Raw genomic sequence first — 17,315 nt, 5'->3', positions numbered from 1 at the left:
TGTGTACATGGGTGATACACCCCCGGTTACTCAGTTAGTCACTTGTTCAAGTGGCTACTAGCTCTGTTCATAGTCTAGACCATCGAAACTTATTTGCTTGAAAAAGTTACTGACCTTTTTACGCGATTGTGTACATGGGTGATACACCCCCGGTTACTCAGTCAGTCACTTCTCCAAGTGGCTATTAGGCTCAGTTCATAGTCTTAGACCATTGGAACAGGTTTACGATTTGTGCTTTATGCTGGTTTTTCATGATAGTTTGGGCAAATCAGCTCTTAGGGAGTTACACTAACTTTGTGTTTGCATGTATTTGTATTTTTATTTCCCTTGACCTTAGCAAATTTGAAGATTCAATTCAAGAGAAAAACTCCCTAAGTGAAGGTAACATACTGTAAATGATTCAATTTAGGCTTAAAGGGGTGGCAGATCAATGGGGTAATGAGATAAGGAAACTCTTTTAACCTTGTTATCTATGTTGAGTAGAGCAAAAGCTAAGACAAAATTATGTGTGTGTGCAAAAAGGGGTAAGAATAATGCAAAAAGAAAAAGAAACAAAAAGAAACAAAAAGAAATCAAAAGATGGTGTGATCAGTGAATAAATACTCTCCAGTACCCCCACACCTATCTCAAATATTGTCCTCAATGTTTGAATATATGTATAGAGAAATGAAGGAGAAAAGGGAAAGGGACTTCCTGGCCTGTGGGTGATTGGACCAGTGACTTGGGCAAGCACTGGGCAAATCGCTATCTGTCATGGTGCTGGGGCAGAAAATGGTCCACCAGCAGGTTCAACAAGTGCTCCATCCTTTGCATTCGGTCCTCAATCCTACTGAGACGAGCCTCTACTGTCTGGTTGGGGGCTTCGTCTTCAGGTGGCTGAGGAGCATCCTGCTGGGGGGCTGCTGGAGGTGGCTCGTTTGCTGGTTCCTGCCCTATTGCCTGTGTTGACCCATCTATTGGTTCTGCTGTGGAGGCTGGGTGCTGGGTGCTGATGCTGTTGGCTTTCTTCCTCCTGAAAATGCGCTTATGGCGTGGTGTTACTAGACCTGCAGGTGAAATTGAAAAAATGTCCCCCACTTTGCAAAGCAACCCCATGTCATCTAATGTGCGTAGGTCCAAGGGGGTTGTTTTGGAAGTGGGGGAAAGGTCAGTATGTGCTGGGTGCAATAATTTGAGATTCACTGCAATGGCAGTGATCAAGGGGCCAAAAATCAGTGGCCTGTTATACTGAATGATGCTGGATAGTTGGGTGGCAACCCAGTATCCAATATGTATTTTCCTGTGTGTGTTCATGCACCAAAGGATGTATAACTCAGTCCTGGTCAGGATGTTGGAAGCATCCTTCCTCCCAGAAAATGTATAAGCTAGGAATCTGTGGAGGTATTTCAGGCTGGGGTTTCTGAGGTATAGGTCCTTGGACCTGGTGGGTGAGTATGAGTTTGGTGGATTATCGCTTAATTCCAAGTACACAGAGCTTGGATCAAACTCAGCAGGGAAGTCCCAGGTGGACTGAGGGCATTCACAGCCCATGGCAATGCCGAATTCCTGCAGGGATAAGCGAAATCGCTTCCCCAATAACCTAAATCCAATAGTGCCTGGTGTGTGTAGGTTGTGCATGGCAGGTTTATCAAAATAAAATGTGGTGAAGAACTCATGTGTGAGTTCAAGGAAAGAGGGCATACGTAGGAAGAAGAAGGTGTCCCAGCCAATAGCAGAAATGAGGGAACGTACCTGGGAATGGAGTCTCAGTGCTCCAAGGGTGCCATGGTGGATCGACTTACCTGGGTGATAAGGTAGAGATGAAATTTTAATCAGCCTGGTGCGCTCAGAAATTTTGTTGAATGTTAGGGCCTGAACGATGTGATCTGGGTATGCTGGCTTGGGCAAATCGCTGGGCAGATTACTGGGCATATCACTGAGTGTATCAGTGGGCACATCGCTGGGCATATCACTTGTGAAGTCCGTGGGCGCATCAGTGGGCACATCGCAAGGCATATTGGTGGTGAAATTTCTGGGCGTACCACTTTCTTTGTGTCCTGCGGAATGTATGGCAATGGTGGGTTCTGGCTCTGGCTCTGATCTCGGCGGTGGAGGTGGCGACTGTGTTCTTGGCCGTTTCTGGCCGTGGCCGGAGGAAGTGGTTGCTTCAGATAGCATTGCGCCGGAAGGGTTTGCCGTTGGGGCTATTGTGGATGGTGGTGGCGGCGTTCTTTGCCGGCGATATGTCTGGACGGCCGGTGAGTCGGTGCGTCCGGTCGCTGGTTCAGTAGCCGGTGGCGTTTCGGTGCTGGTGGTGGCTGGTGGAGTGGTGTCCCACGTTTCATCGTCACTGTCATAGGGGATGGGTTTCGGCAACCCTAGTTTCTTCCACATGAACGGTCCGCCGGTGGCCTTCATCTTAATTTGGACCATGGTGGTCTTGAGTCTGCCAGTGGGTGAGTTGGTGGTTTGGAGAAGATAATCTTGAAGAAGAGAAAAAAACAGTAGATAGCGTAAAAGTAAAAGAATAAAAGAAAAGAACTACTTAAAGTGATTTGGGTATGTGAACTGTCCTGATCATTTAATGTTGGCCCTCTGGATTCTTGACAGGGTGATTTGGTCAAATCACTTGGCCAGATCGCTTCTCCGTTGCAATTGCTGGGCTGGTACTGTTCACGCCCTCTTCTGATGATGTGCTTGATTTTGCGATTGGCCCGGTGATTTGAGCAAATTATCTGGGCAATTGGGCAAATCACTGCCCCGATCACTTGTGACTATGGTACATTCAGTCGATTTGCCCGGCGATTTGGGCAAGCAGTGGGCAAATCACTGGGCAAATCACTGCCTCTGGGCTGCCTCCCAGTAGCGCCCTGTTTTCTGTCGTGGGCTGGACTTCAGTGTCTTGCTCAGCAGTCTTGGGAAGGGGGATCCAAGGGAACCTCCTCCACAACATGGACAGTAAAACCTTCATAGAATCTCTTCAAACGATGCCCATTAACTTTAAAAACTTTGCTTGTTTGTGGACTTCGTATGTCAACAGCTCCATGTGGAAAGACATGTTCAACCAAGAATGGTCCAATCCACCTTGACCGAAGTTTTCCAGGGAATAATTTGAACCTGGAATCAAAAAGCAAAACCTTATCACCAACCTGGAAGTGTTTTCTGGAGATGTTTTTGTCATGGAAGGCTTTGGTTCTTGCTTTATAATCCCATGAAGCTTCATATGCATCACGCCGAATCTCCTCAAGCTCTTGGATTTGCAATTTTCTGTGAACTCCAGCCTCTTTTTCATCAAGATTGCAGCTCTTCACAGCCCAATAGGCTTTGTGTTCAAGTTCCACAGGTAGATGGCATGCTTTCCCATAAATCAGCCTATACGGAGACATCCCAATTGGAGTTTTATATGCTGTTCTATATGCCCATAAGGCATCATTGAGGCGTGTACTCCAGTCCTTGCGACTTGGGCAGACTGTTTTCTCCAAGATGGACTTGATCTCCCTATTTGACACTTCAGCCAGCCCATTTGTTTGAGGGTGATAGGCAGTAGAGTTTCTATGGATGACATGGTGCTTCTTGAGGAGAGTTCCTACTACCTTGTTGCAAAAATGAGTGCCTCGGTCACTGATAATGGCTTTGGGCAGACCAAATCTTGAGAAAATGTGGGATTTTACAAATTCACACACTGTTTTTGCATCATCAGCCCTTGTTGCTTTGGCTCCAATCCATTTGGACACATAATCCATAGCAAGAAGTATGTAGGTGTTGCCAAAGGAAGGTGGGAATGGTCCCATGAAGTCAATGCCCCATATGTCAAAGATTTCACACACCATGATGGGTGCTTGTGGCATTTCACCTCTATTGCCAAGGTTTCCTGTTTGTTGGCATCTTGCACATGACCTACAAAATAAATAAGCATCTCTAAATATGTTAGGCCAAAATAACCCACTTTCAAGAACTTTCAAGGCTGTCTTGCGTGGCCCAAAGTGACCTCCATAGCTGTAAGAGTGGCAGAAAGTTAAGACCGAAGTGATCTCATGGTTTGGGATGCATCTCCTTATGACTTGGTCTGCACAATGCTTCCATAGGTAAGGCTCATCCCACACATAATACCTTGCCTCTTTCTTGATCTTGTCTCTTATGTGTTTGGGCAAATCAGTGGGCAAATCACCTATGGCAAGGAAATTAACAATATCAGCATACCATGGTTCCTCTTCTTGGACAGCAAAGAGGTGTTCATCAGAGAAGGTCTCATTGATGGGGCATGTCTCCATCTCGGTCAGAATTCTGCTGAGGTGATCAGCCACAAGATTCTCTTTTCCCTTCTTGTCACGAATCTCCAAGTCAAACTCTTGTAGCAACAATATCCAACGTACTAGCCTTGGTTTGGACTCTTTTTTCTTGATTAAATACCTCAATGCAGCATGGTCTGAGTATATGATCACCTTGGTCCCAAGTAGATAGGACCGAAACTTCTCCAATGCAAAGACAACAGCCAGCAACTCTTTTTCCGTGGTTGAATAATTGCATTGTGCAGCATCTAGGGTGCGTGAGGCATAGTGAATGACATGAGGAGAGTTACCTTTACGCTGTCCCAATACCGCTCCTACAGCAAAGTTGCTGGCATCACACATGATCTCAAATGGAAGGGTCCAATCAGGTGGCTGGATGACTGGGGCAGAAATTAGCAGTGATTTGATCAAATCAAAGGCTGTTTTGCAGCTGTCATCAAATTCAAATGGGATATCCTGCTGTAATAACCTGCACAAAGGCTGAGTTATCTTGGAAAAATCCTTGATGAACCTCCTATAAAAACCAGCATGTCCAAGGAATGATTTAATCTCCCTAATGCTGGTTGGATATGGCAGATTTTTGATGGTGTCAATTTTGGCTTTGTCTACCTCAATCCCTTTTGCTGAAACAATATGGCCCAAGATTAAGCTATGGCTGACCATGAAGTGGCACTTCTCATAATTGAGAACCAAGTTTGTCTCCAAACACCTTTGAAGTATCTTCTCCAAGTTGGCTAGGCATTCATGGAATGAGTTTCCATACACCGTAAAGTCATCCATGAAGACTTCAATGATCTTCTCCACATAGTCAGAAAAAATGCTCATCATGCACCTTTGGAAAGTGGCTGGTGCATTGCAAAGACCGAAGGGTATCCTCCTAAATGCGAAGGTGCCAAATGGGCATGTGAAAGTGGTCTTCTCTTGATCTTCAGGTGCAACGGGAATTTGATAAAATCCCGAATATCCATCTAGGAGGCAGTAATGACTTTTTCCAGCAAGTCTTTCAAGCATTTGATCCATAAATGGCAAGGGAAAGTGGTCCTTCCTTGTGGCTGTGTTGAGCTTCCTGTAGTCCATGCAAACTCTCCACCCATTTTGCACACGAGTGGGTACTAGCTCTCCTTCAGAATTAGGTATAATGGTAATCCCAGTCTTCTTTGGTACCACATGAATGGGACTCACCCATTTACTGTCAGAAATGGGGTAGATGACCCCAATATCTAGGAGTTTCACTATCTCCTTCTTCACAACCTCCATCATTGGTGGATTCAGCCTTCTTTGTGCCTCACGAACAGGTTTGCACTCATCCTCCATAAGTATCCGATGCATGCATGTTGATGGTGAGATACCCTTTATGTCCTCCAAGGTCCACCCAATTGCCTTCTTGTGCCTCCTCAACACATCTAAGAGCTTTTCCTCTTCTTCTTGGCTGAGATGGTTGGAAATAATTACTGGAAGTGTATTTCCAGCTCCCAAGTAGGCATATTTGAGGTGGCTAGGCAAGGGTTTCAGATCTGGTGCTTCCTCTGTCTGCTGGTTTTCTGTCTGCTTACTGTCTGATTTGGGCTGTGATTTGAGCAGATTATCTGGTGTTGTGGGCAAATCACTCTCTGTCAAGTCTGTCTGCTCCAGTGATTTGGTCTGTGATTTGAGCAGATTATGTGGTGTTGTGGGCAAATCACTGGGCAAATCACCCATATCCAGCAAGTTATAGCAGTCTGCTGTTTTTTCTGCTTCAGTGATGTTGCTGTCCACTTCTCCTTTCCTACAAAGGCCATCATAAAGTAAATTTTCTTGTTCAAAATCAAAAAATTCTTGACTTAGATCATCAATAACATCAAGGCCATAAACAGGAGAAACATCATTGGGGAATTTCATGGCATCATAAACATTAAATTTGATAACTTCCCCTTCAAACTCCATAGTCAATGTGCCATCATGCACATCAATTTTTGTTCTTGCTGTACTCAAGAATGGTCTTCCAAGTAGGATATTAGAGGTGGTGTTGCTCTTGTCTTCCTCCATGTCAATAACATAAAAATCTGCTGGAAAGACTAATTGGTCCACTTGCACCAACACATCTTCTAGCACTCCCTTGGGGTAGACAACGGATCGGTCAGCTAGTTGGATCATAATGCTGGTGCCCTTGAGTGTACCTGCATTCAACAAGTTAAAAATGGAAAGAGGCATGACATTTATTGAAGCTCCAAGGTCGCACATGGCCTTCTTTATTCCCACATTGCCTATTTTGCATGAAACCGCGAACATTCCTCTATCCTTGCATTTGGTTGGAAGTTTCCTTTGGATGACAGCTGAAACACACTCCCCCACACTTACCTTTTCACGTTCAGCAAGTTTCCTTCGGTTGGTGCATAGCTCTTTGAGAAACTTGGCATACCTTGGAATTTGCTTCACAGCATCAAGTAGGGGAATGTTGATTTCCACCTTGCGGAGTGTCTCAAGTATCTCTTTTTCTTCTTTCTCCTTTTGGGACCTTGCAAATCTCTTTGGGAAGGGAGGAGGTACCTTGAATTTCTCTGCTGGTTGCTGTTTCTGCCTTTGACTGGATTCTGCCTTCTCTGGTGATTTGGGCAGATCACTGCTGAACAGCTCAGTTTGACCAGCGATCGGGTCAGTTTCTACTAGTGAATTGGGCAAATCACTGCCCTGATCACTTTCTAGCAGAATTTCTTCCATGCCCTGTTTTTGCAATTTTTCAACCCTATTGTCTTGCAACTCCTTTCCACTCCTCAATGTGATGGCACTAGCATTTTGCCTTGGATTTATCTCAGTTTGGGAGGGTAGCTTCCCTTGAGATTCATATTTGCTCATTGAAGTGGCCATTTGGCTCACTTGTTTCTCAAGATTTTGCACAGTACTTGCTAAATTCTTCACAATCTCTTTAAGAGATTCATTGGAGTTTTGAGGTGCAGCTTGAGCTTGGTTCCTTTGCTGATAGTTTGGGTATTGGTTTCCCCTTGCATAACTGAAATTCGGATGGTCCCTCCAGCCTGGATTATAAGTATTTGCATAGGGATCATACCTTATTTGCCCATTGAAACCTCCAATAGCATTGACTTGCTGGTCCTCCTCTTGAAGGGAAGGACATAGATCAGTTGGGTGGTTGTTGGCACATATTCCACATGTCTTGGGCTGCTGAATCTGCTGGACTTGTTGGGTTTGACCCACAACAAGGCTACGGACAGCATTGGTGAGTTCAGAAATTTGGGATGCTAAAATGGAAGTACTCACCTCATTTACATTCCTTGATGGCAGCTCTTGGTCTCCAAATTGTTGAGAAGCTGCAGCCATGGAGGAAATTAAGTCCCTCATCTCTCGAGGTGATTTTTTTTCAATTGTTCCTCCACAGGCTGCGTCAATAAATTTTCTCTCTGAGGGTAGCAAACCTCCATAGAAGTACTCAATGAGAGATTGGTCAGAAATATCATGCCGAGGGCAGCTTGTGCACAACTTTTTGAACCTCTCCCAGTACTCATACAAGCCTTCAGAGTGCTTTTGCTTTATGCCACTTATTTCTCGACGGATGCCTATGGCTTTTGAGGTTGGAAAGAATTTTCTCAAGAATGCTCTTACCATATCAGCCCATGATGTGATGGATCCGGGTGGCAAGTAGAATAGCCATTCTTTGGCATAGTCTTCAAGGGAAAAAGGGAAGGCTCTAAGCTTGATATCATCTTCTGGAATGCCCTGGGGTCTCATGGTTGAGCACACAACGTGGAATGCCTTCAAATGCTTGTGAGGATCTTCATTTTCTAGGCCTCTGAATTTAGGAAGGAGATGAATCAGACCTGTCCTTAGCTCGAATGGTGCTGTCAATAGGGGATATTCAATGCATAAGGGTGCTTGATCTCCTACTGGTTCAGCTAACTCTCCGATAGTTCTTTCCCGTGGCTGAGGTGCTTGGATGGGCGCATTTCCAGCTTGTATTTCAGCTTCTGCATGTGCAGCAGGTGGTGCTGCCATTGCTGGATTTTCTGCCATAACCAGAAGTTCAATTTCTGGTGCAACTTCAGTAGTAGTAGGTGCGGTGATGGAAGTTTCTGCTGGTGCAGAAATTTCTTCAGCAGGGGCAGTAGGTGGTCTGTGAGGTGGAGTTGTTGATGAAGATGGTTTTGAGGCTTGGTTCCTCAAATTTGCTTGCTTCCTTAAGCTCTTGGCAGTTTTTTCAATCTCCGGATCGTAAAGAATAGTGTCTTTACGGCCAGACCTGGTCATAAAGGGAAAATACGTTAGTTTAAATCAATTCCCCGGCAACGGCGCCAATTTTTGATAGGCGGTTGTCGAAGCCGTCAAAAATAACCTATTATCAATCACAAATAAATTTGTAAATAGTGGCAATAGGGTCGAACCACAGGGAATTGACACCAAGTATCTTCCTAATAATGACTAAGGCAAGTAATAACAAGTAAGTAAAAGAGGGGGGTTTGTTTTGATGAGTTAAAATCTAAAAGCAAAAGAGAACAATAATTTAATTGAAAAGGAATTTCAATGAGAAAGAGATTCTAGCTGAAGTGTGAGTCTGATTCAGTTTGTTCAGAATTGATCATTGATTATTAAAGACTCCTATTTGATTTCAATAAATCAGTTTTGGTTGTGGAAGACGCTTCTCACAATCCAAATTCCTCCTTAGTTCTAGTTTGATTAGGAAACGTTCGCTAATCAAACACTGATCAACAAGTTGCCAAGGAACGTCCTTGGGGCATTTAGCATCGAACAACCGTTGATCGCATTAAGACTTAGAGAAACCCAATTCTATCCTTGCCAACCGCGTGGTCAAGGCTAGGTTATGCAATTGATTATATTTATGTTCAAACAATTTAAGCAATTACGGACCTAAATCATTCAAACAATTTATCACTTAAGCAATTTAAAAGCAATGGGCCCTTATTGATTCTAAAAGCAAAGTAATAATTATGGAAAAGATCAGATTGGATAAATATTGAAATAAACAAGAGTTCAACAATGGAGTATTAAACCTCCCAATTCATCACAAATCTGAATATTCTCAACTTCAACTAGAAAAGATGAAAATTAGCCACACATGGTAGACTAAATACACAAAAGATGAAAAAGAAAAGAAAAGGGAAGAGCTGCAGAGTTTCTGGCGAGAGGAAGAGGAGGCTCAATAGCTGATCAGAAGATGCCTTTGCTGGTTTGGAGGCTCTCCTTTTATAGCTGCAGAATTTCATCCATCTAGGGTTTCAAAATCCCTTTTTGATTTGGTGTTTGACTCCTCTTATGATGTTTGAATTTAATTGCAATTGGAATTCCTTAGATGAGAAGCTCTTTCGTGGCTCCTGGTTTTATGTTGGTAGTGATTGGGTTGGATTTGGACTTTTGAAAATTCGGATTTCTGTTTTTCTGCCCAATTTCCCGCTCTTCTGTCAGTTTCTGCTGTCAAAGTGATTTGCCTGGTGATTTGAGTGTTTTGGGCAAATCACTGACCCAATCACTTTTCTGTGAGTCAGTCCTCTCTGCCTCTGCGAGTGATTTGCCCAGTTTCTTCGAGTGTCTTGGGCAAATCACTGCCCATATCACTTCTGTCTGTTGCCTCCAGGTTTCTGCTTCAGCTTGATCTGGGCAGATCACTGGGCAAATCACTGACCCAATCACTTTTCTGTCAATTTTCTGCACTTTTTCTCCAATTTTCTAAATTCTTCCTTTTCTGTAAAAACAAGATAAAAATCATAAATTAACCAAAAAAATGTGTAAATAAACAATAATAATTATGATAAAAATGTGGCTAAATTGTGCTTGATCACCCTTACATATCATAACATAACAGTGTCCAACTGTGCCAGAACGTAGAATGGGTCCTGGTCTTTCCCTTACATAGTGCCAGCGAACGTAGAATGGGTCCCACTGATCTTACATTCCGTACCGTACATATCACATCGTCATATCGTAGATCGAGGGCTATGGATCATCCAACATTCATCCACATCAACATTTAAAATATGCAATGCAACATATTCGTGAATTCTAATGCAAACAACCTAATTCATCACATGGCATTCATGATGCATGATCATGCTCAAACCTTGCAATTGATTTACTTTAAAACGTAAAGGTTTATTCCACTCACCTCTGGATAGCTCTGACCAGACACTGGGGCAACAGACTCACTGCTGGGGTCCTCGGTTCCTCGGGTCCGAACCTACACAGGTGGACTCAAATGAGGGACCAAACATACATGAACATAACTCTAAACTATTCCCCAAAAACCCCCTAAAACATCATGGAATAATCATAGAAAAACATGCAAGAAAGGGCTCGACAGGGCACTTTCGGCGGCAGGTTCGGCGGCCGAAAGTCCCTCCAGAGACGAAAGTCAGGCAGGTTCGGCGGCACCTTCGGCGGCCGAAACTCCCAGACAGAGGCGAAACTCATGCATGTTCGGTGGCACTTTCGGCGGCCGAAACTCCCAGACAGAGACGAAAGTCTCCTTTCGGGGGCAAGCTTTGGCAGCCGAAGGCTGCCTCCATAAGCACGTTCGGCGGCTGAAAGTTCCTTCGGCTGCCGAACCTGGTTTCTCCCAGAATGGCAGAAACTCAGCTCCCTTATGCATTTATGCCTCCAATCTCATCCAAACATGCATAATCCTATTTTACAACACTCATACACAAGCATGCAAGTTCCTAGGGGCATCAACTAACTAAAACCCCATCTAAAACACATCAAACATACATTTGCAAGCCACTGTTCAAAATCACATCAAAAACCCATAAGCTCAACATAAGCTACACATGCATTTTCTACCCCATGAACTTGCATAAAACTTGCTTAAAACATAAAGTAAGCTAGAGATCGACTCTTACCTCTTGAAGATCGAGGGTGGAGGCGATCTAACTTGGAGTTGGAAGAGATTTGAGTTCTTGAACCTCAAAGCTCCAAAACTTGCTCAAAATTCGGAAATCTTCAAAACAAGATGAAAACTAATGAAAAACTTGAAAGATCTGAAGGAAAAGACTCAAGATCGGTGAGGGGCGGCGGAGAGCTCACCTTGGCCGGAAATGGGGAAAAAGCTCGTCCGTTTTCGGCTAAGGAACCCTTTTATAGTGGCTGGCCAGGCCACGTTCGGGGGCCGAACGTGCCTCCGCATGCATGCCATGTTCGGCGGCCGAACTTGAGGTTCGGCGGCCGAACCTGGACTTTCCTCACTTATGCTTTCAGGGGCCTAAAGGTGCTCCCGAAGGCATGCATGTTCGGCGGCCGAACCTGAGTTTTCCTTCAAGGTTGTTTTCATGCAAAAACTCATTTCCATTTTACTTAAAACCATGAAATACCTTAAAACATTTTATGAAAACATGATTCTACCCTACTAGAGGCTTCCGACATCCGAGATTCCACCGGACGGTAGGAATTCCGATACCGGAGTCTAGCCGGGTATTACAAAAGTGAAGATCAAGTAAGGCTTTTGTGAAGATTCAGCTTTGTTATGATGGGCTTGTTATATTTTTATTATTTAATGTTTGTTTTATTTTAGCTTTGTTTGGGTTTGTATTCTGGCCATACTTTATCTTTTAAGTTTTAGAGTGTTGGGCCATGTTTTGGGCTTATGTTTTAATACTTATGTGTTATTTTAGTGTGTGATTGGGCTTGGGCCTTATGTGTTTAAGTCAGGTCCAAGAAGAGTGTCTTAGGGTTTTATTTGTTTTTCTCCTTACTATATAAGAATAAGAAACAATTGTAAGAGGAGCTTTTAATCAAAATTTTAGAATTCTTCTCATGCCTTTGGCGTGTATTGCTTTGAGTGAGAGTGAGGATTTGCTTTCATCAATTGCACCAGGAATCTTGGCTTACTTATCAACTATTCATTGTGGTGTTTTTCAGATTCTCATCTAAATCCTTCGATCATTGGTGTTTCAGCTTCTCTAAGTGTGGGGTGCCATAGGAGGAGAGTTTATCAAATCTTTGGATTCCATATCTACTTGTGTGTGTGGGTTTGAGGCTTGTGCCATAGGGTTCCGCATCATTAAGCTGACGGTAATCAATGACAAGATTGTTAGGCTCCTCAATGTGATAAGCTCATTCACGATATAGTCCAGTGTAATACTCTCGCCTATCAGTTTGTCCACCCTAACATAGTCGTCATTAAATATAGGCAGCATCCATAGACGATCATTCCTACGATATGAAGAACTACCATCCATAGTATTTGTGCATCTATCCTCAACAACTGCATAATTTGGTATATATAGAAAAAAATTTCACTTGCACTAAAAGTAACATTTACCATTTGACTTAACAGTTCACTTCCATCTATTGTTTTTGTCACCTGTGCTAAAAGTAATGTTTGCCATGTGACTTACTAGTTCACTTTATTCTTTTGTCTTTATCATCTGCACCAAAAGAAATAATTGTCTTGTGAATTAATATTTCACTTCCATCTACTGTCTTTGTCACTTGCAGTAAAAGTAATATTTGCCATGTCACTTACCATTTCACTTACATATACTTTCTTTATCACTTGCATCAAAATAAATAATTGCCATACGACTAAGTAGTTCACTCCCATTTTCTGTCTTTATCACTTACACCAAAAGCAATAATTTCCATGTGAATTCACATTATTTTTTCATTTCTGTTATGTCTTTGTCATGTGCAGCAAAGAAAATAATTGCTACGTGAATTGACAGTTCTAATAACTCTTTGTAGGAATGGAGGGCCCACATGACAGTAGATTTTTCATCAACTCAGGACCATGTGATATTTCAGTGCTACATTTTTAGCCATCTCATAAGTCCCAAGTCGAGTGGGATGATCCACAAAAGGCTAATGTAATCACATGTTGACGATCCTTTGGCGTATTACATGGTCACGATATCAATGACAGACTCATCCCGTATCTCCGTGCTAGTGGATTTTATAGAGCTGTTTGACTAGGCTTTTTCCACTTGGATCACCACCTCATTACAGCTTTGGTTGAGAGATGGAGACCAGAGACACATACTTTTATGTTACCACATGGAGAGTGTACTATTACACTTCAAGATATGGCACTGATATCTAGATTGCCTATTGATGGCAATGCTGTTACTGGGACTACAGGACAATCTGAAAATTATTATGTCAAGCTTTGCTAAGGTTGGTCCCGGATCGCGATGTTATAAAGTGAAATACAGTTGCACTGACTTGGTTGAGGGATAACTTTGACCACATTCTAGATTACGCCGATGATGTTATTATTCAAAGGCGTGCTAGGGCTTTCCTATTACGGCTAATAGGTGGATCGCTATTCGTAGATAGGTTTGCTCACAGGGTCAATCTAATGTTTTTGCTACTACTAGCTAATTTCAACACCTGTGGTTAATATAGCTGGGGTGCAGCCTGCCTTGCTTGGCTTTATAAAGAGTTATGCAGAGCTACATCACCACAGGTGCAGCAAATGGGCGGCGCACTGCACATTTTGCAGATTTAGACATGGGACAGAATAAAAATAATTACACCGACCATCTCCCAAATAAATCCACTTCCAGAGACACTGATAGGCAGTCGGTATGTGTTATACCCTAATGTCGTATAGTTTTATTTTACAACTATAGCATCAAATCCAACATCTTGTTACTAATTCTAAACTATACATCGTATAGGTGGAGTAATGCTAAAACTATTACCGAAGTTACAACGCTTGTGCTAGTGCAACTTTGGTATCAACTTGACCGCATGGAAGCTGAAGAGGTCATCATTCTTAAACTTTTAATTACATGTCAATTCAAAATATACAATTTTAAACTTTTATATTATCTTATCTTTACAGTTTATATGGGAGCCATACTCTAATGATGTGGTGGACGCTATGCCAGATTACTGTCTACAGGGTAGACAAATATGGCAATCGGTTGTGCCACTTATTTATTTTCATGTTATAGAGTGGCATCAACCTGACAAAGTACTGCGACAGTTTAGATTATCTCAACCCATTCCACAACCACCAACGTCAAACAGATGATATGCATGCTATAAAATTAACATCGTCGGCCACAAACTGAATGACCGAAAACCAACATTGGATAGTGCTATAGGAATCAAGGGACCGACAAATTGTCAACAGTAATATTCTGATTCAACCTTTATATTACCATTCACAATACATGGAATGGTACAGAATGATTGCACGTCGGTGGGTGTCTCAAAAGGGTGCATCAATCAGCATTGTGGTAATATTGTATTTCTTTATTAATTATAAAAATAATTACAATACTTAACTTTTGGGATTGATATCTTAATAAATACATTTTACAAGAGGATGGTGTGGAGAACTGCCACTTATGGGCGAGTCAAGTTCATCACCCAACAATGGACAAGATTGAAAATGCAGTCAATTCGATGTTTTATGCACTTCGTATGTTTGATCGCATTTTTCAAATACCACCTCCACAGCTGGCGCTACCTTCCCAACCACTTTCAGATGATGTACATGACGCGTCCTCCTCCTCGAGGAACCCCCACGATATCATCGCCACACTACTAGGCCATCAAGGGAGATAGAGATTCCACAGCCTACGCCAGACCCTGGTATAATGCAGATACCATCACCGGTTGCATTCTATCTATACGGCTCATATACAGAATTGGGCCAATCTTCATACATGCCCACTTATGAAGATGATTATCAGAGTCAGTATACAGGATGGGTACCAGGGCTTTCTTCTATGCCTTTTTAGTCATTTACTCCAACTCCTTGCAATTATGATCAGACTGGAGGGGAAGGCATGGTTAGCACGTCGTTCGACTTCTTCTACCCTGTGCAACCACATACTCCATCATAGTCTGTTTTTCCTGCATTCCCCTGACAATCACTGGATGATCCCTTAAGCCGACTTAGCTTGTTTTCTTCAGATTTTCCTGAGTTATTTTCTACGACCCCTTATTCAAGGGATTTCGACTTTGCAACTCAAGATCCAGTTGTTGGGGAGAGTTCAAGACCTCAATCTCAACCTCCTGATTTAAATCTATCTATGCAGACGATGATGTTGGAAATTCTCAAGAGACTCAACAGGAGCCATCATTTGACGGGCGTCGGTACAACACAAGGCGCCCTGATAAGAGGAGACCACGATATTGTGGTACGGACGATCATCTACATGGTCATCGTTAAACATCATTGAGAATATTATTACGAATTTTATATAATTGAATTTAATTGTTATTAATATCAATTTTATTTTTTAAATTAAATTTATTCATATCATTATTTTCACTATTATTTATTCATTATAAATTATTAATTTCACCTAAATAGCAATAAAAAATTATGAAATTTTTGATAAATTTAAATTTTTAATATATATAAATGACTCATAATATTAATTTATTACTAATAATATATTAAAATTTATAATATTTTAATAAATTTTATATTCAATAAAATTTAAATATATTTAAATAATAATTATATATAATATATATATATTTTTTTTAAATTGGCGGTAAGAGCATTCTAGCGCCTCCCAAAGAGGCGCCACATCCTAGCGCCTGCTTGACAGGTGCGAAGCACTCCTCTTCAGCTGCCACCTGATGTCCCTGCTCCAAATCTATAAATATTTCTCCCTAACTTTTAATTCACAAATTAAAATTTTTTTACTCTTAAATTGGCAAAAAGCCTGAGAATGTCAGCATTTATTCTTTTTGATGAAGAAACCCTTGAGGAGGAGGATGAAAGGAGAGTTGAAGCCTGCAAGGAAGCCATACATATATGAAGCATATGAAAATTTTGGTTTCCTTTATTTTTGTGTATGGTTTGATTGTTTGATGTTGGAGTGGATGAAAATGGAAAGACGCCACTAAAGCTATTTATACATACAGGCGAAGAGAAACAGTCATGGGCCATGGAGTTGAAATTAAATTGTTTAAAAAGACTTCAATACTAATGATAAGTGTATTTTATTTTATGTAAAGCTCACAAGTCTTCATTAAACATTTGATAAGAATAGTAAAAAATATTTTCTCTCTCTGGTTTGAGTTAGAGAGAGAATATCCCTTTCCCATTTTCTTTCAATAAATAAAAAAAGACAAATCAAGCCGTAGACACTAGGGCTGTGCAATCGGTCGGTTCGGTTCCGAATCGAACTGAACCTATAAAATCGAAAACCGATTTGTTAAAATTTATAAAACCAAAAAAATCGATTATGAAAGTATAACCGAACCGAATCGAACCGATAAAATTCGGTTCGGTTCGGTTCGGTTTAAACCGAAATCTGTATTTTTTTTTTAATTTTTTATTTCTAATTTCAACAAAATAATTTAATAAATCGAAATCTGTCGAAATTTAAGATGCCCATCTCAAGAAATAAAATTAATAAACAATTAAAAAATAAAATTAATAAACAATTAAAATTAGTATTATCTATACAAACGAGGGCTGGAATCTGAAATGGCTCTTGTTCTCTTCTCGGCTGGAATCTGAAATGGGTCTTGTTCTCTTCTCTTCTTCGCATCTTTCGGGCATGGCTACGCTCAATAAGAACCAGAATAGCAAAGTTGCAGCAATCACACCAAGGTCTTCCGTCGGCAGGACCTCTCTTTCTTTCACCAAAGGTGATCCTCTTGCTTGTAGCGATTGAAGTGACTCTAGCTTGTTCCTTCGAACCAGATTCCTTTTGACTTTTGGGTAAACCCATACCAGAAACTCATATTCAACCCAAGACAACACAAATATTAAAAGTAACACAAATTGCCAAAAGTGGTAGTACCTCTGCTCTCAAGAAATCAGTCCACGGTCGGCGGCGAAACTCAGCAAGTCGACGGGAAAGAGATTGATGGTCGACGATCGGCGGTCGACGAGAAAAAGATTGACGATCGGGGAGGAATCGGGATTGAGGAGAATAGGGGTTCGGGGGGGATCGAGAGATTGGAGAATGGGATTGAGGGGTTCGGCGAAAGGGATGGACTCAGAGAGTGCTGGGTTGGGTTGGGTATAATAATAGGTCTCACAGAGTGCTGGGTTGGGGTGCTGGGTTGGGTTGGGCAACTAAATCGGTTTTTTCGGTTTGATCGGTTATTTAACATGTTTAAACCGAACCG

The 17,315-nt window shown here is 41.8% G+C and overlaps 1 protein-coding gene across 1 annotated transcript; it reads right to left on the bottom strand.

The window, feature by feature from the left end:
* Positions 1–1,024: 1,024 nt before the first annotated feature.
* On the bottom strand, positions 1,025–2,412 carry LOC122722232 (classical arabinogalactan protein 9-like). Its single transcript, XM_043952417.1, has 3 exons — positions 1,732–2,412; positions 1,421–1,545; positions 1,025–1,046 (listed from the first exon to the last, which is right to left on the bottom strand). Exons 1-3 carry the CDS (start codon positions 2,410–2,412, stop codon positions 1,025–1,027), a joined length of 828 nt encoding a protein of 275 aa, XP_043808352.1.
* Positions 2,413–17,315: the final 14,903 nt, after the last annotated feature.

This window comes from Manihot esculenta, chromosome 17, assembly GCF_001659605.2.
Source record: "Manihot esculenta cultivar AM560-2 chromosome 17, M.esculenta_v8, whole genome shotgun sequence".
Classification (NCBI taxonomy): domain Eukaryota; kingdom Viridiplantae; phylum Streptophyta; class Magnoliopsida; order Malpighiales; family Euphorbiaceae; genus Manihot; species Manihot esculenta.
This window is presented reverse-complemented; position numbering and strand designations above follow the sequence as displayed.

What these genes read in the sequence shown, in the direction of transcription:
- LOC122722232 (XM_043952417.1), bottom strand. Translation starts at nt 2,412, where the DNA reads ATGGTCCAAATTAAGATGAAGGCCACCGGCGGACCGTTCATGTGGAAG. An exon ending in CACTGAGACTCCATTCCCAG is followed by an intron (nt 1,546 to 1,731) that starts GTACGTTCCCTC and finishes TTATCCCTGCAG; the next exon opens with GAATTCGGCATTGCCATGGG. An exon ending in AACTCATACTCACCCACCAG is followed by an intron (nt 1,047 to 1,420) that starts GTCCAAGGACCT and finishes TTTCACCTGCAG; the next exon opens with GTCTAGTAACACCACGCCAT.